This window comes from Gossypium hirsutum, chromosome D09, assembly GCF_007990345.1.
Source record: "Gossypium hirsutum isolate 1008001.06 chromosome D09, Gossypium_hirsutum_v2.1, whole genome shotgun sequence".
Lineage (NCBI taxonomy): Eukaryota > Viridiplantae > Streptophyta > Magnoliopsida > Malvales > Malvaceae > Gossypium > Gossypium hirsutum.
This window is the reverse complement of record NC_053445.1, coordinates 34,782,113-34,807,515: the sequence shown is the minus strand read 5'-3', so window position 1 is coordinate 34,807,515 and position 25,403 is coordinate 34,782,113. Positions and strand designations below refer to the sequence as shown.

The 25,403-nt window shown below is 34.9% G+C and overlaps 2 protein-coding genes across 2 annotated transcripts; both read left to right on the top strand.

Moving 5' to 3' along the window:
* The first annotated feature begins 8,981 nt into the window (after positions 1–8,981).
* LOC107892600 (uncharacterized) lies at positions 8,982–10,531 on the top strand. The gene is made up of 2 exons (XM_016817664.1): positions 8,982–9,575; positions 9,644–10,531. Exons 1-2 carry the CDS (start codon positions 8,982–8,984, stop codon positions 10,529–10,531), a joined length of 1,482 nt encoding a protein of 493 aa, XP_016673153.1.
* A 6,270-nt stretch (positions 10,532–16,801) lies between these two features.
* Positions 16,802–20,139, top strand: LOC121220761 (uncharacterized). Its single transcript, XM_041100211.1, has 2 exons — positions 16,802–17,366; positions 20,063–20,139. Exons 1-2 carry the CDS (start codon positions 16,802–16,804, stop codon positions 20,137–20,139), a joined length of 642 nt encoding a protein of 213 aa, XP_040956145.1.
* The last annotated feature ends 5,264 nt before the right edge of the window (positions 20,140–25,403 follow it).

The window sequence follows — 25,403 nt, the reverse complement described above, 5'->3', positions numbered from 1 at the left end:
CTAAAATTTAGTTGATGTTTTTTATTTTAAAATATTACACCAATAAATTTAACTAAAAAATTAACAGCGTTAACTATTGAAGCTGAATTTTAAAATCTAAAAATACATCAACTAAATTCTAGAAAATAAAAATAAAAGAATTAAATTTCAAATTAAAAAAAGTACAGGGACTTATGACATATTTAAAAAAACTAAAAGGTCGACCTTGAATTTTACGGCCAACCCAAATTAAATCCAAGTTTGGATCTTAAATTTTGCAGGCCGAACCCATATTCACAACGGTTGAGGCTTAGAACTAACATACTACTTGAGAGGTCACTCTATTATAGAGACCTAATCAAATGAGTCTTATATTATTAAATAGATTAATTTAATCAATTTACTTTTAAAAAGAATCAATTAAGATCAAATTAGAATATATTTAATATTTACTATTTAAAAAAATATCATTTACTATTTAACAAAGTTAATGCTTTTAAAGTGTTTATGGTTCTGTAAATGAAATATTTTGTTAGGAATTGAACTGCAATTGAAAAATAATAATTTTCGATATATATTTTATATAGTAAATGTTACATTTGTTACAATTTAGACTTATTTGATTCTTTTTAATAGTATAAATCCTTATAATACAAGAACTACCCATGTACTTTTAACGTATTTCATTCTTATTAGCAAATATAAAGGTGTTAATTTTCTCGTTTTTAATTTAGAGTTTAGAGTTTAGAGTTGATCTGATGAAATTAATTACTAATATTTTTAATTTTTAATTTTTATGATTTTGTTAATAAAATAAATTCAGTGCTAATTGTGACTTTATCTAATTTGTTAAATATAGTTTGATAGTTGTGATTTTTTTCGAGTTTTAGGGTTGATTTGATCAAAGTTATTTGCTATTATTATTATTATTATTATTAATTTTCATCAAATTAACTCTAAAACCTGAATTAAACAATAAAAAGTTAACACAATTACCTTCAAGTACTAAAAATATATAACTTTTACCAAATACAAGTATCACATTAGACAACAAAAAACACGAGCACCGCATACTTAATAATGCATTAAACTTTTATTATTTTTATTACTAGATTGTGGCACACTTACAACATATCACATATATATTATAAAATTATATGGAAATTAAATGTGGCGAAATTTGAACTAGCATGTGGGATTATGCTTTAAGATATACTTTGGGTTTAAATTGATTTTTATAGATATTCAATATAAAAAGATAAAAATACTCTCATAGTTATATTTATTATTTTATAATAAGACGGTCATTTTTCAATTGAGTTGATATTCGATTGATTTATTATACCAACTTAATTAAAAGAATTTAAATATAGTATAAATTAGTAGAATAAATAAATTGCATTTATTTTTTAATATATTAATAGTTTTTAAAGTCACGTGCATTGTGCATAATTTTGTCGGGCACTTTTTTTTTTATTGTTATAAGTGTAAAGCTTATTTAACAATTTAAATATTATAATAATAATAATTTTCAAATTATAATTAAAACATTTGTATGTATAATTTTACTTCATATAATTAATACAAATCAACATTACTCAAAATAATAATTAATAAGCGTAATTAAAATATATTGATTATTTTGATAATTCAAATATAGCATTAAAAAAATTAATCGTAAACAAGTACCATAGATGTTCACTAGTTCCATTTAAAGCATTTTGGAATTTTACGGGGTCAAATATAGGGTTAAGATTTAAACCCAAACTCATAATATTAAAATTCAATAGTGTGTCTCGAGATAGTGAAGTCTTGTCTCAAGAGATGTCTCCCTTGTTTTAGACCCTTAACTTTGATGTTTTATGGTCTCAAGACAATAATCCCCTTGCCTCTAAACTTGGCATCTTATGTCTTGAGACATGCTCGTTCAGTTTCGAGATTATTGCACAAAAAAAGTCCCTTAAATGATCATTTTTGCTCTTGATGTCTCAAGACATACTCTAGATGTCTTGAAACTCTAATGCAGAATGGCCTAAAATAAGCATTTTAAAGCATACTAATGATGACCATTCCCCATCTAACTTAGGCCAAAGTTACACCTATTCCATAAACATCAAATTAACATTAAAAAGTTTATCAATACGTTCCAAAAGCATAGCAATCAATATATGACAACTTAACGTAGTTGTATAAGTATCTTAATAGACATGCATACTAAACCATTAATCTACTATTGAAATTCAACAAGTGAAATTTCATGCTCCTAGACATAACATATATCCAAAGTAACAAGTTTTGACTTATAACTCAACCCATTAACCTAGTTACATGTCATTTATAACTAGGTTCAAAGCGAAGATAACAAACATAAGCTGAGTTGAGGGGTAGATCTTTAGATGCTCTCGATTTTCATGTACCACTCAAAATTTACCTATTACTTACACACGAAAACAAATATATCCACACGCTGAGCATTTAAAACTCAATTATACTAACATAATTTAATTTCAAAATATAAAACATACTAATAAAATGTATCATTTAAACTAAGCCCAACCGTTTAGCATATCACATGATTATTATTCATCATAACAACACGTAAACCACGTAGTAAAATTTCATTATATCATAATTCGTATGTCACGTATCATTATACCAAATCATTAATGATTTATCCATTATAATTTAATTATAATGTCTTAACTTTGAAGACATTTAATGGCTGATCAAATTTTTAACTTTGTAAAAGTCATATTTAGAAAAAAAAAATCTGATATGAATGTGATTTCATGTAATTAATTGTTAGGTGAGTTAGACTAATTTTAGTATATGATATGTATATAAATAAGGTGTGTGGTGGCCTTTAAAAAACACACTCGAATACATTGGAAATACAGAGCAATTTATTTCTTTCATACGTCAGTAACCATTTTTCTTTCCTTTGAATAAGCATTCTGCCATTTCCGTTTCATATTACTTTCCTTTTACCAATTATGTTTAATTGATTTCCAAACTCCTTCCCTTTCCACCTTCTACCATATTTATTAAATCCATTTACATACACCAACAAAACATGATCAATTTCATGCTTTACTAAACTTCTACTTAGCTTTAGCCCGGTATTCGTTCCAGTCAAGAATCGTGAGAAATAAATCCGCACTAAAAATCTTTCATAATGGTATTTACCATATCTCCGGAATATGGAATAGTACAAATTCGTTCCTTAAAGTTAATTCAGTTTCAATTCAAAAAGTGCGGGTTGGGTTGGAGTTGTTTAGCGTACAGTTGGGAAGTCGAGTCGGTCATGCTGTATTCGGATTCTCGCGAACAATTTGACGTATCCTGGCAGGGTCATACTAGTGAGATTTTCATCAAGAGAGATAGTGATCGGATTTAAACGACCCACGCGGTTGAGGCCGTTGATCCGAGTCTAAGGCTAAGACTTTATGTTATTGCTTACAAAGTTTAACTCCATTTACTTATTTTATTTTCGATTAATATAATTGTTATTTGCTGATATTTCATTTTATTTACTTCCCAACATTTTCATTCCCCTTTTTTTATTTTTTTTTCCAGCAAGCTTGTCACGAGTCGTGGGCACGACTATTGCCGCGACAGTAATTTTATTCATAAGAAAAGGTAAAATTAGACAATCAATCCCTGTGAATTCGACCTTACTACTCTATACTGTTATTTCCTATTATTTTGCCATAGGAATTTTTATTTGGTGGTTTCGACGCCCATCATATTCTGATATTGTCTTTAGTTACGTATGATAATTCAAATACAAAAAATTCATTAATTATACAATTCAAACATAGAAATATAACAATTAAACATGAATGCATTCTATTTGTTTTAATCCTTATAAACCCTAATATTCGAAACATTCGTATATCACAATTTACCCAATCAAATTTAAATCCAGCCTTAAAAATATATTACATGGACCTCCTACAATCATTATTTATTCTCAAACCTTAAAATTTTCAACCCTTACAATTAGGTCCCTAATACTCGTAATCAACTAAATTACTTAAATGAAATTTAAACTTAAATCAACAATCTCTTATCACATTTTTAACTCATTCGTATCATGATCTTTCTATTTGCTTCCGCCATCTAGTTATCAATATTAGCTTTAGTTAATAATAAAATAATAATAATTAATAATCAATGGTTAAAAGTATGATATAGATAGCTTAATGGAATTTGACGGCCATGATCATTTTAATTGTCTAAACGAACTTAGTATTGGTTTAATTGCTATCACATCCTTGGCAAATTTATCACTTAAGGCCCCGCTAAATTTTAAATCAATTTCCATTCGTTTTTGTTACTAAGTAATTTAGTCTCTGTATTATTTTTATTAATTGTTTTAATTGAGTATCACTTATTAATTTCAACCCTCAATTCCATACTCGACACGTAGTTATTCTATTTTAATTCTCTACTATCTCAACACAATAAATTCGGTTCAAAACCGAACTTTCCAAAACTGTTAAAAATTCGGGTCATTACATATAATATATTAGATTAGAGTTTATATATAATATAAAGTTAATTATTATATAAATAATTAAAATTTGCTATTTAAAGGTAATGTTTTTTTTTACTTTATATTTAATTTAATATAAAATTTAACTTCTTATTTATTTTTAAACAATCTTATTTAATAAAATTATTTTAATAGATTAAGAATTCTTATTTATAAATATGATAATTTTTTCAAGTAAATTTATTTATCCAATTATTTTATTAAAATTAAAATTTAATCTATAAATATGATAAATATTATAATAAAAAATATTTAAAATGAAAATTTTAGTAATATAATCAACTATGAATGACATATTAGTCAATTCAAAAGTTTTTCGAAACTAATGTTATTATATATATGGGTTAGCATTTGGTAATCTCACAGTTGTTCAAGTGCCAATCTTAAAAAGTCATTAAAAATCAAAAGCAAGAATCACATTTTCTCCAATATTTGATTGATAGAAAGAAAGTTATTAAAAAAAAGAGCAATTTAGATTCAGATATGGTTATTCTGATATATAAAATAGAAAATACTTCAAAACGGAATGATTCGAACCTCTGCATAGTGGGACCAAAACTCATTGTTTTACCACTTGGCCACACCCCATTTAGATTTTTATTTAAAACCACTAGTAGTGTAATTTTTTTTATTTCACAAGTAACTTTAAAAAATTGTCACGTGTCTCTATTTTTTATATATTTATTTTTTAATATTTTATATATCCCTATAAAACACTTGTCAACCCTCTAACCTCTACTACAGTGTACCAAATATTATTCCTATATATATTATAGATAACTTTTAACAAAATCAAAATTCTTATTTATAAGTACAAAATAGCTTTTTATTAAATATACTTATTTGATAAAATATTTTAGTAAATTTAAAATTATTAATTTAAGTGATAAATATTATAAATAAAAAAATTAATGACATAATTAGTAATATAATAAACAACAAAAGTTATATTTGTCACTTAATTTTTTTTAAATCTCCTAATTTTATATAGATTATAAATAAGGGCATATGTTAATAGTTTTTTTTTATTCCATTAACAATATACAAAATAATTATTTTTGTTACATATATTCTTAAATTCATATACTTTGCTTACGCACATTTTTATTTTTATTTTGTTGGAATTGAGGTATCCACTATCTGTAGCAATGATTAATCCTTCACAATAGGTGCTTTCCGAAGAGGTAAGCAGTTGACCATAAAATATGTACAAGCCCAATTTTTTAACCGAAGCCCATTACCCAATAACCAAACCCAACACTAACCCAATACCCAAAACCACTTAGACCTTACCCATCAGCCCAAACCTGAATGGCCCAATACAAACCCGAAGCCCAATTTAACCTAGGCCCAATTCCCCCCCAAAAAAATCTGCCTAGAGTTTCAGAGACTGAAACCCTAGGCGCCGTATCTACTGACTCTAGGGCTTCTGTCGCCGCCGCCGGACGTCCCATCCGCACCAACTCCACCGCCACTGTCCCATCGTCCCACTTGCACCGCCACCTGCAAACACGCAAGAAACAGTAGCAACCAGGAAAGAAAAATCATAAAGAAATAATGTAAACAGACTATAAAAACGGAGGATCCCCACTGTCAAGGGGTTCGGTTTTGGATTCTCAGTTCTTTTTTTCTTTTTGTAACGTTTTCACAAGAAATAAAAACATCAAAGGTGATTTCGCCACTTGATTTCTCTGTTTTTTTTTATTTCGCAAGTTTTTTATTTATTTCTGATTTATTTCTCTAAAAATAAAAAAAGGGCAAAAGGGGTACCTTTTGTTCGCGTCGCACCGCGCCGGAGGGGGAAAAAGGCGAAGGGTTTTGGCTCGTTTTCAAGTCTTTAGCCTCTCTTTTTATGATCCCCGACCCCAGATTTGTGGCCTAGAAGCAACGTGCTTCAAAAAGGGGACCAAAAGGTCCGATTTTGGGCCTCCGACCACCACCCGTAGCAGGGCATACGGTGGCCCTCGGCCGGACCTGAGGCCGGAGAAAATGGGGGGCTTAGAGAGATTTCTCTCAGTTTTTTTAACAGAATGGTGAAAATGAAAATTTTTAACAAAATTTCAGCTTTTATTGCCTTTATGAAACGACGTCGTTTTTGGCCCCCAGGATCCGCGCGTCAACCTGGCCCGACCCGGAGAGTCCGCGCGTTTTTGCAAAATGGGATATTTGCGCAGCAGATCCCTCCACCTTTACGCTCCGCTTCAATGTGGTCTTTTGCTTTTCCTGAATTTGGCCACAATATTTTGATGGTTGTTTCAATCTGGCCCAGAAACCATGCGCCGCAGAACGGCGCCGTTCAATTAATAGGGATAATTTCCTGATTGGCTATTCTTTTTTTCGCGCGCATTGCATTTTGATCCCTATTCTGTTTTATTTTTTATTTCAGCCCTGAGATTTTGCTTCCGTTTTGATTTAGTCCTTTTATTATGTGCATTATTTATTATTATTATTATTATTATAATATTTTCATTAGTAATTATTATGTAATTTTAAATATATGTGCCGTGTTATATTATCATTATTATATAAGTGTTTATACCTTACATATAATTTATTTAATATATAATTTTTTTATATATACGCATATTTATGTATGTATATCTATATACCTTTTTTCTCATGAATATATGTATACATACTTATATATGTATTTTACTTAATAATTTTAAAATACACATATGTACATATTTTTTCATATTTTATTATTTTCATACAATTTTCTTTATTTTTATGTTCATTTATGTATTTGTTTATATGTTCATTTTTTATGCTTTAGTTTATTTATTTACTTGTTTGCTATGGAATGTATGATTGATTTATTATTCGTTTTGTTTATTTTTTTATTTACATAACCATGTTTATTATTCCATCATGCACGTGAATGTCATATTTTAAAAAAAAGGAAAATATTTCAAAAATAAGGCAATATGTTGCGTTTGGAAATTCGAGGAACGTGCCCTAAGGTATTGGGTTTCTATTTCTCGTTCGACCAAATGACTCAATATCCTTTTCAAAAATTTTCAAAATAAGGCAATATTTTGCGTTTGGAAATTCGAGGAACGTGCCCTAAGGTACTGGGTTTCGATTTCTCGTTCGACCAAATAGCCAAATATCCTTTTAAAAACTTTTTAAAAATAAGGCAATGTTTTGCGTTTGGAAATTCGAGGAACGTGCCCTAAGGTACTGGGTTTCGATTTCTCGTTCCACCAAATGACTCAATATCCTTTTCAAAACTTTTCAAAATAAGGAAATATTTTGCGTTTGGAAATTCGAGGAACGTGCCCTAAGGTACTGGGTTTCGATTTCTCGTTCGACCAAATAGCTAAATATCCTTTTAAAAAACTTTTCAAAAATAAGGCAATGTTTTGCATTTGGAAATTCGAGAAACATGCCCTAAGGTGCTGGGTTTCGATTTCACGTTTAGCCAAATTGCTAAATATCCTCTTGAATTTTAATCCCTACCATTCGAAATTTCTTTTAAGGATCGTATTTTGAAATTCTTTAAAGTTTTCAGCTTTTCGACACTAAGACATTAAATAATCAACTAGGTACCAATTTTTGGGCGTATCGAGGGTGCTAATCCTTCCTCGTGCGTAATCGACTCCCGAACCTATTTTTCTAAATTTCGTGGACCAAAACCGTTGTTTTAATAAAATCAAATCATTTATTAAAAACAACCACTTTTTAAGATGATCCGATCACACCTCATAAAAAAAGATTGGTGGCGACTCCCGTTTTATTTTTCAAAACCCAAGTCGACCCCGTTTTCCATCAAAAAATTGAACCAACAGCTTGGCGACTCCGCTGGGAACTTTAAATAAGAGAGTCAAGCCACGAGTTGATTATTTCTTGTCTTTTTGTCGAAAGTTGAAAATTTGATTTAAATATACGATCCTCTCATTGCATTACATTTGTTTTGAGTTATAGTTTTTATAATGTTTTGTATTTCAAATTTCTATATACATCTGCACATTGCATTGCATGACCGTTGGTCACACCTTTTAAGTGGGAGCGAGAAGCTACTCCTTCGTGAGGTTTTCACCTCCGTGCAGGATAGTGGATCACTTTCGGGATACATCCGTACCTATGTCTTCGTGAGATTTTCATCTCCGTGCAGCCATAGGGAAATGTATTCCCCTGAACCGAACTCGGTCTATATGAGCCTATAATGGGTGAAGATCAAGGAATCTGCTGGTTCGGGTACCTTATCTTTAGAGCCAAACCACATGTAGTGAACCTTAGGGACTCACCCTAGGTAGAATTACACTGAACCCTAGTGATACCCTGATATGTGTTTTTATTCTTTCTGAATTGTTTTGGATTATATGTTTATATCTGATACTAATCTTTGCTGTTTTACTTTGAATGCATGACATCTTAACTGCATGGCATTTCATTACAAAAGGTGTTGATTCACATTCGATTTCTAGACAGAAAACTCATCATGGAAAACGAATTTCTTGATAAGGCAGAAAATAATGCGGTTGTCCAAACATGGTCAGAAAAAATGCAACTTGAGAAAGGTGATAGTGTAACGGAAGGGTGCACATCAGAATTATGGGACTTCACTTGCATCAATGTAACTCAGAATAATCTCCAAGAGTTGAAAGAAATTTGGGCTCAGTGGGATGTCGAGGTCAAACAGTTGTTTTACTGTAATTATGGTGATCTACCCTACTTGCTCGACATCAAGGTGGATGAGCATTTATTTCGAGCTTTGGCCCAATTTTGGAATTCTGCTTATAGCTGCTTCACCTTTGGGGAAGTAGACTTGGTGCCTACTGTGGAGGAGTATACAGCTTTGCTTTGTTGTCCAAGAATCCAAGTAGATAAAGTTTATCCTAGAACTGCCAATGTTTTCCCTTTTACAAAGAAGTTAGCAAAGATCACCGGAATGAGCGAGCAATGGGTTACGACACGAATCAAGCAAAAAGGAGAAAATAAATGTATCCCTTGGAGAAGTTTGCGAGATCAGATTTCAGCACACCCTGATACAAAGAAGAAAGTCGATGTCCTCGCTTTGAGTATCTATGGGCTGGTTATTTTCCCCAAAGCGTTAGGATATATTGATGAAACAGTTACAAATTTGTTCAATCAACTTGACAGGGGATTACACCCGTCCCAACAATTCTGGCCGAAACGTTCAGATCCTTAAGTGCATGCCGGAGAGCGGGCGAAGGAAGATTCATTGGTTGTGCACAGCTCCTTTTAGCTCGGTTCCACAGTTACTTCTGGAAGGTGGATAAGGTTTCTTACAAAGTATTCTTTGAAAGGTATCCTTTGAAAGAATTAGCAGCGACGCCAAGACGTGACGATATTTCTGGAGAAAGGTGGATGGCGATCCTTCGAAATCTCCGAGATGAAGATGTTGAATGGAAAACTCCTTGGATGGTACCTGACGAGATTTTGTATCGATATGGAGACTTCGATTGGGTTCCTTTACTCAGAATTTGGGGAGCTGTTGGATATACCTCTCTGCTCGTATTAAGACAATATAGATCAAGACAGTTCATACCGGCAACGCAAGGACTGGCCGAATGTGAGTTTTCTTATGGAGGTAATAACTACAAGGGAAAGATTCAAGAAATGTCCAACGCTTGGAAGCAAACTCATCGGATGAAAAGATTTACCGTTGGGGCAATAATAACCCCTGAATATCATGGGTGGCGAAGTAAGAGAATTAACGACAATATTCCTGAACCAAGTCACGAAGGCAGTCAGTTAATGGAGGAGTATTTACGGGTCGTCCCTTCTGAACTGGAAATATTAAAGCAAGACTTTGAAAGAAGAAATGCAGAGTTGGAAAAGCAGATAGAGAAGATAAAGGAAGAAAAAATGAATTTAAGACTGGATGCAGATGTTCAGAAGCTTGAGGCGGAGCGACTAAGAAAAGAGAAAGCTGGGGTTGAAGAAGATCTTAATAGTTTAAAAATAGATTACAAGAAGATGCGGCTATCAATGAGGACTGCCGGGTTGGGAAAAACTTCGGAATAGTGGCGCAAAGAAATTCAAGAAGAAAAGAGTAAGGCTGATGAATGGGAAAGGAGGTTCCAAGAAATTCAAGCACAGAACGAGACTCTAAAGAAGAGTTTGTCAAAAAATCAGAAAGAAAAAGAGGAGCTAGAGAACAGAGTGACTGAATTAGAAGGATCTCTTCATCGGTACCGAAATCGGAACTCTGTAATGGAATTGAGAGCAAGCCTAAATAGAATTGAAGAGATGAAAGAAAGAACTGAAGAGTTATAGGCAGCATTGCGAAATTGCGAGATTCGGATCGAGTATTTGGAAGCTAATGAAGATCGTCAAAATGAGCAGTTGCACTACTTTCAGAACCAAGTTAGAGATAGGGATCACATTATGGGAGAAACTGTAGCTCAAATTCGAGAGGTTGCGGATCACCTGCAGACACTAGCAGTGCAAGCTGATACGCTAAGTGTGAAATATGAGTTGGAATCAAGCCGAGGAAAAGAGCTAGCTTCATTACTTAAGAAGATTAAAATTTTGAGCATTAGGGCAAAACCATATATGTAATCTGACTTATGTAAAGAATTTTGTTTTTCTAATAAAGTTTTCTAAATGGAATTGAATCAAAGTCAATGCCTTTTCTTTTCGTATTCATTTCATGCATTGCATCACATTATATGCATTAACAACCATTAAAGGACCCTAATTGAATAAAATTATTTCAGTTAACCTGGAAAATCGACACTGTTACGGCAGCCGTGCTAAATCAAAAATTATGGATCAAAGGATGAAAAAACTAGAACGGCTTCAAAAAGAAATGCAAGACCAGTTGCAGGTGCAAATGAAAGAACATATGGAAAAGATCCAGAAAGACATGGTGCAAAAGATGAAAGAGTCTCAAGATGACCTAATGACTAAATTGACGCAATTAATAACCAAGGGAACGGATAAAGGGAAAAGTCCTGTGATTTGCGATGAAGAAGGAAACAATGATGAGCCACTTTTTCCTCCAGGATTCACGCCTCCGCAAGCGCAAATTCAGATTGAACCACATCCACGAAGACCTTCTGTTTCGATTAGGCCTCAGCACTTTCAAGGTGATGCTTCAATACCGAAGAACCTTCAGGTCAAATCTGGTTCTAGTCCTGGCGATAATCTGGTTGTCCCGGACTTCGATGAAGTAGCTGAGAAAGACAAGATGAAGGAAGAGTTGCCAAAGTAGTTTGAGGAGAAATGGAAATGGATTGAAGAGAAGTTTAGGGCGATAGAAAGTATCGACAGCTATCGTGGAATAGATGCGAAAGATCTGAGCTTAGTTCCGGATTTGGTGCTTCCTTACAAATTTAAGATGCCGGAATTCGAGAAATATAATGGGACCAGCTGCCCAGAAGCTCATATCACTATGTTCTACAGGAGAATGACGGGGTATATTAATAATGATCAATTATTAATACACTGCTTTCAGAATGGTCTTATAGGTGCGGTGTTAAAATGGTACAATCAGCTAAGCCGAACCAAAATTGCTACTTGGAGAGATTTGGCACAAGCATTCATGAGACAATACAATCATGTCTCAGAAATGATGCCTGACAGGATAACTCTGTAGAATTTGGAGAAGAAATCGAACGAGAGCTTCAGACAGTACGCACAGAGGTGGAGAGAAGTGGCAGTGCAGGTGCAACCACCTCTTTTGGAAAAAGAAATGACGACGCTTTTTATTAATACATTGAAAGCCCCATTCATCACTCACATGTTGGGAAGCGCTTCAAAGAATTTCTCGGATATAATCATGAGCGGCGAAATGATCGAGCATGCTATTAAAAGTGGAAGAATAGACGGAGGGAGAGCAATAAAAGGACAGCCCCAAGAAAAAGAGAAAATGAAGTGAATAATGTGAATGCCTACAGTAAATCAATTACAGTGAGTCAACCAAGGAAAGCGGTCATTAATCAACAGGGCTCATCGAAACAAGAGTCGGGAATGAGGCAAAATACTGAGAAACCCCAGTTCATTCCCATTCCAATGACATATAAGGAGCTGTACCAGAATTTATTTAATGCGCATGTTGTCGCTCCTCGTTACTTGAGTCCTCTACAACCCCCATATCCAAAATGGTATGACACAAACGCTCAGTGTGACTATCATGCCGGAATTCAGGACACTCGATAGAAAATTGTACTGCTTTCAAGAAGGTAGTGGAAGGACTTATCAAATTGGGTGTTGTCAAATTTGGTGACTCACCCAACACAGAAAGTCCGTTGCCCAATCATGATGAAGGGGTGAACGCGATAATTGAAAATAGAGGAAGGAGAGTCAAAGCCAATGTAGCAGAGATAAGGACCCCCCTTGAATGGGTTTGGAAACAAATGGTGAAAGGAGGACGCATCAAGCAAGATTCAATAGAAAAGCCTGAATGAGCAAGTAAGTTTTGTGAGTTCCACGCAGAAGAAGGCCACGACATCCAAAAATGTACTGAATTCAGAACCATGGTGCAAAACTTGATGGATAACAAAGAGTTGGAGTTTTATGAAGAGATTAATGGACTAGAAGAAGGAGAAGTTTATGCTGCAGAAGAAGGATCCACGGGGAAGCCCAAAAGGCTAATCACCCAGTGGTAATTATTTCAAAACCAATGAGCAGAGAATCTGGAATTCAAATAGTGCCAAAGGTCATAATCCAAAAACCTGTATCCTTTCCTTACGAGGATAGCAAAAAGGTTCATTGGAATTATGACTGCAATGTGACAATTCCAGGGAAAGAAAGCTTGGTAAACACTTCAGGAGAAGATGAAGGATTCTATACACGAAGTGGAAAACGCTATTATCCGGCAAACGCAAGAGTGGAATCCGGAAAAGGAACAGCCTTAGCGGTTGAGTTGGGAAAAGTAAAAACAGACAAAATTGAACCGCGTGTCAATCAACCGGTAATTGAAAATGAGGCTAGAGAATTTCTAAAATTCTTGAAACATAGCGAGTACAGCGTGGTAGAACAATTGCATAAACAACCGGCTAGTATCTCGGTGCTTGAGTTGCTTATAAGTTCAGAGATACATCGTAATGTGTTTATTAAGGTGCTAAATGAAACTTATGTCGCTCACGATATCTCAGTGTATAAGTTGGACTGCTTGGTTAACAATATCAGTGCTGACAATTTCATTTTCTTTAATGATGATGAAATACCGCCGGGGGGAAGAGGAGCCACCAAAGCATTACATATCACTGCTCGTTGCGGGGAGTATGCGTTAGCAGGAGTGCTAATTGATAATGGGTCAGCCTTGAATGTTTTACCTTTATCCACCTTAAATAGGTTACCGGTGGATAGCTCTCACATGAAATCATGCCAGAATATAGTGAGAGCATTTGATGGTACTGAAAGGAAGGTGATGGGAAGAATAGAAATACCCCTCTTGATTGGCCCGAATATATACGAGGTGGATTTTTTAGTGATGGATATCAAGCCTTCGTATAACTGCTTGTTGGGAAGACCCTGGATTCATTCAGCAGGAGTGGTGCCTTCATCATTACACCAGAAGTTGAAATTGGTAACAGAAGGCCGGTTAATTACGATTGACGCTGAGGAAGACATCATTGCATCGGTAACCAGTGATGCACCATATTTGGGAACAGATGATGATGCGGTTGAATGTTCCTTTCGATCCTTAGAGTTCGTAAATGCAACCTCTGTCATTGAGGGAAAGAAGATCCCGATGCCCAGCATATCTAGAGCCACGAGGATAGGACTACAAATGACAGTTGGGAAAGGAGCTATGCTCGGCAGAGGACTGGGAAGATGCCTTCAAGGAAGGATAGGGGCACCAGTGCTGAAGGACAAGCAAGACCGTTTTGGCTTAGGATTTCAACCAAATACTAAGCAAAGAAAAAAAGAGTTAGAGAAAAGACAAGAGAGGAGGAAGGCGCGTCTGAACGGAAAAGAAGTTGATTGGGAACCGATGGCTTTCCCCCACATATCCAAGACCTTCGTATCGGGAGGAACCATGTATTCTGGACTAAGGACTCCAAGAAGGGAGATCACAGAGGAAATGCTAGGAAACTTGAACATCAATACCATATCTGAAGAAAAATCTGAAGAAGGAAGTACATCAGGCATCTATCCCGTTGAACCTGGGAGTGTTTTAAACAATTGGACTGTAGAAGAAATGCCTGAAGTTTTTAGAGCTTTTTCAGAGTAATATTCAAAACATACTAATTATTCTAAGCCTAGAGAAAATGAAACTTTTTGTGAAATGAAAGGGGCTTATATTTGAACATTGTGATTTCAATGAAATATATTTTCGCATTTTGAGTATATATTCTTTTAAAATTCTTTTCATTCTTTCACATGAATAGTCACATTGGATGCATTCATTCCAGATCATTCTTTCATTCATTCATGACTATATTAAATAAGAATCCTTAAATTCATACATTCCCTGTACATTCTGCGGTACTTATAACAGGTCCCAAGACATCAATGACATGAGTGACCCTACTATGGACTTAGAAAATCCTTTCGAACGAGGTATGTGTTTAGAGGAATCTCAATATTTTGAAGATAACATAGATTGTAACCTATCTCTGGACTTGTTGAGGATGGTAGAGCAAGAAGAGAAACAAATCCTACCTCACAAGGAGATAGTAGAGACGGTGACCCTGGAAGAGGGAAAGGTGGTGAAGATTGGCACTGCATAGCTGAAGAAGTAAAACAAGACCTCATTGAGTTGCTTCGAGAATTCAAAGATGTCTTCGCATGGTCATATCAAGATATGCCGGGGCTAAGTACTGACATTGTAGTTCACCGACTTCCTATAAATGAAGATTGCAAACCAATTCAGCAAAAACTTCGAAGAATGAGGCCTGATGTTGTATTAAAAATAAAAGAGGAGGTGCAAAAGCAATTCGACGCTGGATTCCTGCAAGTGGTCAAATACTCCGAGTGGGTGGCCAATATCGTTCTTGTCCCTAAGAAAGATGGGATGGTACGAATGTGTGTAGATTATAGAGATTTAAATAAGGCTAGCCCAAAAGATAACTTTCCCTTGCCGCACATCGACACCCTGGTAGACAACAGAGCGGGGCATTTACTGTTTTCTTTCATGGATGGTTTCTCTGGATATAACCAAATTAAGATGTATCCTGAAGATATGAAAAAAACTACATTCATAACCCTATGGGGAACCTTTTGCTATAAAGTGATGCCATTTGGGTTGAAAAATGCAGGGGCAACGTATCAGAGAGCCATGGTAACACTGTTTCATGATATGATGCATAAGGAGTTAGAAGTCTATGTTGATGACATGATCGCGAAATCTAAAACAGAAGAGGAACATGTGCAGGTCCTTAAGAAATTATTTATGAGGTTGAGAAAATTTCAGTTAAAGTTAAATCTAGCAAAATGCACATTTGGGGTCAGATCAGGAAAATTGCTTGGGTTCGTGGTCAATGAGAGAGGAATCGAGATTGATCTTGACAAAGTAAGAGCAATACAAGAATTACCTCTGCCGCGTACTCAAAAAGAGGTTCGAGGTTTTCTAGGAAGACTGAACTACATCGCTCGGTTTATTTCACAATTAACCGAGAAATGTGACCCCATATTCCATCTTCTTAAGAAACATAATCCAGGTGTATGGGATGAGGAGTGCCAAAAAACTGTTGAAAAAGTTAAACATTACTTGTCCAACGCCCCAGTGCTGATGCCACATTGCCCAGACAAACCGCTCATACTGTATTTGGCAGTATTTGAAAATTCCATGGGATGCGTGCTTGGTCAACATGATGAGACAGGACGAAAAGAAAGAGCAATCTACTATCTCAGCAAGAAGTTCACCGAATGCGAAACAAGATATTCGCCAATCGAGAAGTTATGTTGTGCCCTGATCTGAACAACTCGGAGACTGAGACAGTACATGTTGTACCATACAACCTGGTTAATTTCTAAATTGGACCCTCTGAAATACTTGATGGAATCAACCGCTTTGAATGGAAGAATGGCCCGATGGCAAATTCTCCTATCTGAATTTGACATAGTCTATGTGAACCAGAAGGCTGTGAAAGGGAGTGCAATAGTGGACTTCTTGGCAAGTAGAGCGCTGGAGGATTATGAACCCTTGAACTTTGATTTCCCAAATGAAGATTTGATGTATGTTGCAACTACAGAAAAAGATTTCCAAGAAGGTGGTCCTTGGAAGCTAAATTTTGATGGAGCTTTAAATGCTATAGGCAACGGAATCGGGCAGTACTCGTGTCCCCTAGCGGAGATCATTACCCTTTCACTAGCAAATTGGATTTTGATTGTACAAATAACATGGCTGAGTATGAAGCTTGCATTATGGGCATCCGAGCAGCCATAGAGCGGAAAATTAAGGTGCTAGAGATATACGGGGACTCTGCATTAGTAATTTACCAGCTCAAAGGGGAATGGGAAACAAGAGACCCCAAGTTAGTCCGCTATCGAAAATTGGTTATAGAATTGATTGAGGAATTTGATAGTGTCACCTTTAGTTATCTCCCACGAGATGAGAACCAGATGGCAGATGCTTTGGCTACCCTAGCTTCTATGTTCAAAGTGAACAAGCTAGAGGATATGAAGCCTATCCAGATCAACATTTATGAGGCTCCAGCCCATTGTTGCAACATTGACAATGAAGGAGAAAAGGATGATCACCCCTGGTACCATGACATATTGCGATATGTGAAGAGTCGTGAGTACCCTGACCATGCGACGGAAAATGATAAGAAGACATTGAGGAGATTAGCCATTGATTATGTCGTAGATGGGGATATCTTGTATAAAAGAGGAAAAGATCAAGTATTGTTGAGATGTGTGGACGCTGTCGAAGCTAAGGAAATTTTGGAAGAAGTGCATGAAGGTATATGTGGAACACATGCCAATGGCTTCACGATGGCCAGACAAATTATGAGATTTGGGTACTATTGGTCCATCATGGAAGAGGATTGTATTAATTATGCCAGAAAGTGCCATAAATGTCAAATTTACGGTGACAAAATGTACGCACCACCGTCACCTCTTCATGTTATGGTTTCTCCATGGCCGTTCTCCATGTGGGGAATGGATGTTATTGGGCCCATATCTCCGAAGGCTTCTAATGGGCATCATTTTATCTTTATGGTTATTGATTACTTCACTAAATGGGTGGAAGCTGCTTCGTATACAAATGTCACGAAATCAGCAGTTAGCAAGTTTCTGAAAAAATAGATCATATGTCGATACGGGATGCCTGAAAGGATCATATCCGATAATGCACTGAACTTGAACAACAACTCAATAGCAGAAGTTTGTAATCAGTTCAAGATCAGACACCACAATTCGTCACCATACCGTCCAAAAATGAATGGAGCCGTGGAAGCAGCTAACAAAAATATCAAGAAAATTGTAGGGAAAATGACTGAAACCTACAAAGACTGGCACGAGAAATTACTTTTTGCCCTTCTGGCATATCGTACCTCTGTTAGAACCTCTACGGGGGCAACGCCGTTTTCTTTAGTCTATGGGATGGAGGCAGTTTTACCCATAGAAGTTGAAATCCCTTCTCTCCGAGTATTAGTTGAACTAAAGTTGGATGAGGCTGAATGGATTCAATCTCGATATGACCAGCTAAACTTGGTAGAAGAAAAAAAGTTAAAAACTATTCTTCATGGTCAGATGTATCAGAAACGAATGATGCAAGCCTATAACAAAAAAGTTCGTCCCAGAGAATTTTACGAGGGGGACTTGGTTTTGAAAAAGATTCTTCCTCTACAAAAAGATTTTAGAGGAAAATGGATGCCAAATTGGGAAGATCCTTATGTAGTAAAAAATGCCTTTTCAGGAGGAGCTTTAATCTTGAGCGAGATGGATGGTAAAAGCCTGCCAAATCCTGTAAACTCAGACTCAGTCAAGAAGTATTTCACGTAAAAAAAAGGGAAAGGAGAGGCCAAGGTGAAAACCCGTAAAAGGCGCCTTAAGACCAAAGGGGATTTGAGTTGAAAACTTGAAAAAGGCGGCTTAAATTTTGATAAAGCGAGGTGAACGAAATAGCTCAAATTTGGGTCAAGACCTGGGGCATGTGGTGGTCTTACTACCTGAATCACCAGAAAGGGTAGGCGACATCTTGGGGTATCGACAAAATGCTGTAGATTCCCTAAGCACATATTAAATGGTCTTTAGAAAATTTATGTAGGGAAGCTCGTGCTGCGATATCTGGGGCACTTGTTGTTAACTTATATTTTGAATCTTGGCAAAATTTGTTGCCTTGATTGATGTATTATTCATTTCAAGCTTTGTTCCCCAATAAAATTTCATTTTGTCTATTTTCATCTTATCTTAGCAAAATTTGTTAATTCATTCACTTCGAGATTTGTTCTCAATAACTTATTGTTTGTTTGTTGCGATAATCTTTCAATGGACTGAATGTTCAAGCAAATGGAGTTTTGCATATTACTCTAGAAATTTCTAAATGATGAAGGAACCTGAAACAGGACTATTGTTTAGAAAACACCAAGTTTAAAGGGTGAAATATCTAAGAAGGAAGAGTCTAAGTTAAAGACTATCCTTTCAATTTTGTTGTCTAAACATTGATTGAACAAAATGACAAGATGGCGTGTTGGTGGCAAAGCTTCAATGAACCAACAAGCGATGTTTACCAGGCAAAAAGAAAAGGTCTTCTGGGAGAAGAAAAATTTGCAATTGTGCATGAGCATTTGGTATGACACCTTGGGGATGAGGTAAAGGACCAAAGATTTTCACATTCAATATCATTGAATTGCGATAGGAGAAGATTGAAAAAGCCGTATCTTTCTACCATTGGGTTACAGTGGGAGTTTGATGGTACAAATTTCATAGCCCAATGGATTGAACTTTGACGTGCACAGTGGGGGGCAATCAGATTAAGTGTTTCTTTGGATATGCTAGCCGAGCAAGAAGGCGGTGTAGCACGTCAGTGATAAAGCCTTAATAAGCTTTTGTGTGATGATAACCTAAGCATTAAGGAATCATTTTCATGACATTTTGCATGTCATTCATACACATCTAGTTAGGAGCATTTGATTCGTTCTGATCATGTCATCCTAGTCATTAGGCATAATTAGGTTCATTATACAGGTCTTATTTCCCTGAGATTACGGTGGAATAGACCGAAGAATTTCAGATCTTATCTCCCTGAGATTACAGCGGAGCAGATTGAAGCTAGTAATCCTATCTCCTTGAGATTACAGTGGAGCGAATTAAAATAAAGGATCTTATCTCTCTGAAGTTACAGTAGAGTAGATCGTATCAGGTCTTATCTCCTTGAGATTACAGCAGAGCAGATTGAAGCTAGTAATCCTATCTCCCGGAGATTACAGTGGAGCGGATTAAAATAAAGGATCTTATCTCTCTGAAGTTATAGTAGAGTAGAACGCATCAGGTCTTATCTCCCTGAGATTACAATGGAACAGACCGAGGAATTTCAGGTTTTACCTCCCTGTGGTTATAGTGGAGTACATTGAAGCCGATAATTCTATCTCCCTGGTTGGCAGTGGAATAGATTGAAGATTGAATATGATAGATTTTACTTTGTGATTACAGTGGAGTACATTGAAGCCAGTAATTCTATCTCCCCGATGTTGCGGAGTGGGTCGAAGCGCCAATGCCTATACCTTTGAAGTTTCAGTTGAAGTTACAAGTTTTATCTCTCTGACGTTACAGTGGAGTAGACTTAAACCACAAACCTCGTTCCCCTGAAGTTGCTGCAAAGAAGATTGAAGCTACAAGTCGGATCTTGTTGAAGTGCAGTGGAGTGGATTGAAGCGACAAGACACAGTAGACTGAATGAGGCTACCTGAAGAAGAAAAGCGTCAAGAGAAGTCGAGACTCGACGATCCTGAGCAAAATTGGGCTTTCTTAGTCTTTGCTCTGTTATCGTTACACGACAACGAGCAAAGAGAGGCAGCTATACAAGCCCAATTTTTTAACCGAGGCCCATTACCCAATAACCAAACCCAACACTAACCCAATACCCAATACCTAAAACCACTTAGACCTTACCCATCAGCCCAAACCTGAATGGCCCAATACAAACCCGAAGCCCAATTTAACCTAGGCCCAATTCCTCCCCAAAAAAATCTGCCTAGAGTTTCAGAGACTGAAACCCTAGGCGCCGCATCTGCTGACTCTAGGGCTTCTGTCGCCGCCGCCGGACGTCCCATCCGCACCAACTCCACCGCCACTGTCCCATCGTCCCACTTGCACCGCCACCTGCAAACACGCAAGAAACAGTAGCAACCAGGAAAGAAAAATCTTAAAGAAATAATGTAAACAGACTATAAAAACGGAGGATCCCCACTGTCAAGGGGTTCGGTTTTGGATTCTCAGTTCTTTTTTTCTTTTTGTAACATTTTCACAAGAAATAAAAACATCAAAGGTGATTTCGCCATTTGATTTCTCTGTTTTTTTATTTCACAAGTTTTTTATTTATTTCTGATTTATTTCTCTAAAAATAAAAAAAGGGCGAAAGGAGTACCTTTTGTTCGCGTCGCACCGCGCCGGAGGGGGAAAAAGGCGAAGGGTTTTGGCTCGTTTTCAAGTCTTTGGCCTCTCTTTTTATGATCTCCGACCCCAGATTTGTGGCCTAGAAGCAACATGCTTCAAAAATGGGACCAAAAGGTCCGATTTTGGGCCTCCGACCACCACCCGTAGTGGGGCATACGGTGGCCTTCGGCCGGACCTGAGGCCGGAGAAAAGGGGGGGCTTAGAGAGATTTCTTTCAGTTTTTTTTAACAGAAGGGTGAAAATGAAAATTTTTAACAACATTTCGGCTTTTATGGCCTTTATGAAACGACGCTGTTTTTGGCCCCCAGGATCCGTACGTCGACCTGACCCGACCCGGAGGGTCCGCGCATTTTTGCAAAATGGGATATTTGCGCAGCAGATCCCTCCGCCTTTACGCTCCGCTTCAATGTGGTCTTTTGCTTTTCCTGAATTTGGCCACAATATTTTGATGGTTGTTTCAATCTGGCCCAGAAACCATGCGCCGCAGAACGGCGCTGTTCAATTAATAGGGATAATTTCCTGATTGGCTATTCTTTTTTTCGCGTGCATTACATTTTGATCCCTATTCTGTTTTATTTTTTATTTCAGCCCTGAGATTTTGCTTCCGTTTTGATTTAGTCCTTTTATTATGTGCATTATTTATTATTATTATTATTATCATTATATTTTCATTAATAATTATTATGTAATTTTAAATATATGTGCCATGTTATATTATCATTATTATATAAGTGTTTATACCTTACATATAATTTATTTAATATATAAATTTTTTATATATACGCATATTTATGTATGTATATCTATATACCTTTTTTCTCATGAATATATGTATACATACTTATATATGTATTTTACTTAATAATTTTAAAATACACATATGTACATATTTTTTCATATTTTATTATTTTCATACAATTTTCTTTATTTTATGTTCATTTATGTATTTGTTTATATGTTCATTTTTTATGTTTTAGTTTATTTATTTACTTGTTTGCTATGGAATGTATGATTGATTTATTATTCGTTTTGTTCATTTTTTTATTTACATAACCATGTTTATTATTCCATCATGCACGTGAATATCATGTTTTAAAAAAAAGGAAAATATTTCAAAATAAGGCAATATGTTGCGTTTGGAAATTCGAGGAACGTGCCCTAAGGTATTGGGTTTCGATTTCTCGTTCGACCAAATGACTCAATATCCTTTTCAAAAATTTTCAAAATAAGGCAATATTTTGCGTTTGGAAATTCGAGGAATGTGCCTTAAGGTATTGGGTTTCGATTTCTCGTTCGACCAAATAGCCAAATATCCTTTTAAAAACTTTTCAAAAATAAGGCAATGTTTTGCGTTTGGAAATTCGAGGAACGTGCCCTAAGGTACTGGGTTTCGATTTCTCGTTCCACCAAATGACTTAATATCCTTTTCAAAACTTTTCAAAATAAGGCAATATTTTGCGTTTGGAAATTCGAGGAACGTGCCTTAAGGTACTGGGTTTCGATTTCTCGTTCGACCAAATAGCTAAATATCCTTTTAAAAAACTTTTCAAAAATAAGGCAATGTTTTGCGTTTGGAAATTCGAGAAACGTGCCCTAAGGTGCTGGGTTTCGATTTCACGTTTAGCCAAATTGCTAAATATCCTCTTGAATTTTAATCCCTACCATTCGAAATTTCTTTTAAGGATCGTATTTTGAAATTCTTTAAAGTTTTCAGCTTTTCGACACTAAGACATTAAATAATCAACTAGGTACCAATTTTTGGGCGTATCGAGGGTGCTAACCCTTCCTCGTGCGTAACCGACTCCCGAACCTGTTTTTCTGAATTTCGTGGACCAAAACCGTTGTTTTAATAAAATCAAATCATTTATTAAAAACAACCACTTTTTAAGGTGATCCGATCACACCTCATAAAAAAGATTGGTGGCGACTCTCGTTTCATTTTTCAAAACCCAAGTCGACCCCGTTTTCCATAAAAAAATGGTGTCAACAAAATATGTTCCGTTTTCATAAAAATTAGCATGAAGTATATGTGGATTATCATACAGGTTGCCACTATCACATTAATATCGTTAAAAATTAAGACTTAAGGGTGCAAAAAGCCCTCAAACTTAAAAAAAAAACAATTAAGTCTTTTTTTTCCACTCATTTGGGTACTTGAACTTTCAAAATGCATCAAAAAAGCTCTCAAACCTTTTTCAAAAAAAGCAATTAAGCCCCTACCTTTTTTTGCACTCAATTGGGTACTTGAACTTTCAAAATGCATCAAAAATACCCTAAAACTTTTTCAAGAAAAGCAATTAAGCCTATGCTTTTATTAAAAATTAGAAAAAATATTATTAAAATTAATAAAATCTATAAATATGATTAAATTTTAATAAAAATTCAAATATTAAAAATTTATTAATAATTAGAAAAAATATAAAAATCGTAAAAATATAAAAAAATTGTAAAAAATTATAAAATATATAGAAATATAAAAAAATATAAAATTTTATAAATTATACAAAATGTAAAGAAATATAAATTTTGTAAAAAACTTTTATGAAATTTATCGTACCAAAAGAAGCATTTTTATAATTTTTCTATAAATTTTATTTATTTTTATTTTTCGGTCATTTTTTGCCACATGTCACGTTGTGTTGCACGTGACGACTTTAATTGAAAAATACTAGGGGTCATCAATTTTTTATGATTTTTATAAAATTTTATAATTTTATAATTTTTAATGATATTTATAAAAAATATAATTTTTAATATTTTTATTAAAAATTAATATTTTTCTAAAATTTATTAATATTTTTATAATTTTTAATAAGAGTAAGGGCTTAATTGCTTTTTTGAAAAATTTTGAGGGTCTTTTTGGTGCATTTTGAAAATTCAAGTATTCAATTGAGTGGAAAAAAAAGAGCTTAATTGCTTTTTAAAAAAATAAGTTTAAGGGCCTTTTTAACTGATTTTGAAAGTTCAAGTATTCAAATGAGTGCAAAAAATGGGGCTTTTTACAGCTTAAGTCAAAAATTACTATTTTAGTCAACAAATTTGTTACAAAAAATTATTTGACTGTTTTTAAAAGGTTAATTGCCATATTTAGCTAAAAAGGAATAAATTTGAAATTGATAAAAATTATAAATATTGAAGGCTAAATATAAAATTATGACTTTAAATTATGATTTTTCTAATATTTGAATAATATAAAACTAAAAGTTCCATTAACATTAAACAGATGAAGCATTTTTATCGAAAGGAAGGCGAACCACTCGGCGCATGCTCTGGCTGAGGAAGGGAAATAGTGGACAGAGGCAAGGGTTTAGATCGAAGAAGCCCCTCCAAAAGCCACAATAGCAGCCAGCAAAGATAGAAGACGTTCAATCGGCAAGGAAAATGTGTTGGAAGATCAAACATCATAACTTCCGACAGTTTCCTTTTCACGGAATGTTCCATTGAGGGCCTAACTAGTATCGACTTAAAACATGATGGACAACAATGGAAGTGGATGGATGGATGAGTTGCTTGACTGTTGAAACGTCACTTGGGAAGAGGCCATGGGATTACTCCATTATTGTTTTCTGCCAAATACATAAATGTTTGGTTCAGTTTTCCTTTTCTTGGGCCACCCACCGGTTAATGGTGAGGGACAGCTTAAGACACATCGCATTCATGCACATTGGATTCATTTTTCCTTATTAATGGCAACCACCTAGTTATTTAAAAAAAAATCAAATTATTATTTTCACTCAAGATTAATTATATATTGAAGTTTTTTTTTCAGTTATTATATTTAATGGAAAAATTACAATTAAGATCATTAAATTATTAATAAGTTTACGTTTTAATCACTCAACTTTAAAAAGTTACAAAATGATCACTTAATTATTCGAAAGTTTTCATATAAGTCATTAGGCTGTGAAATGGTTGTTGTATGGCCTTCTTTGTTTGTATTGCTTGCACCAACCGGAAGCTCTCCATCCCCTTCTCCTCAAAGTTTAGTTTTTTTTTTTCATGAAACAACTTTAAACGTCACAAATCTATGAACCAAAATTCAAATATCATTTTTCTCCGATTTCCAACACTAATCGTCTGACCAGCTTGGATATAAGGTATATTCTTCTACTTATCGATGGGTACTATTCCACCATACCGATCGTTAAATCGTCACTCCGGGCTCGCTAGTTTAGCTTTTTTCTTTAAAAAAAAAACTTAACAGTCTAACAACTTAGATAAAAACTTAGTTCAATGACTTAAATGAAAATTTTCAAATAGTTCAATGATCATTTTATAATTTTTTTAAATCAAGTGATCAAAATGTAAGCAATAGTGACCTTAGGTGTAGTTTACCCATATTTTAATTATGTTTAGTAATTTATACCTTATGACTTGC

Bases quoted from the DNA above. Each gene is read 5' to 3' on its own strand.
- LOC107892600 (XM_016817664.1), top strand. From the start codon at position 8,982: ATGGAAAACGAATTTCTTGATAAGGCAGAAAATAATGCGGTTGTCCAA. The intron at 9,576-9,643 runs GTTATTTTCCCC...TCAACTTGACAG, and splicing joins CTTTGAGTATCTATGGGCTG to GGGATTACACCCGTCCCAAC.
- LOC121220761 (XM_041100211.1), top strand. From the start codon at position 16,802: ATGGCTGAGTATGAAGCTTGCATTATGGGCATCCGAGCAGCCATAGAG. The intron at 17,367-20,062 runs GTATATGTGGAA...TTGTGATTACAG, and splicing joins TTTGGAAGAAGTGCATGAAG to TGGAGTACATTGAAGCCAGT.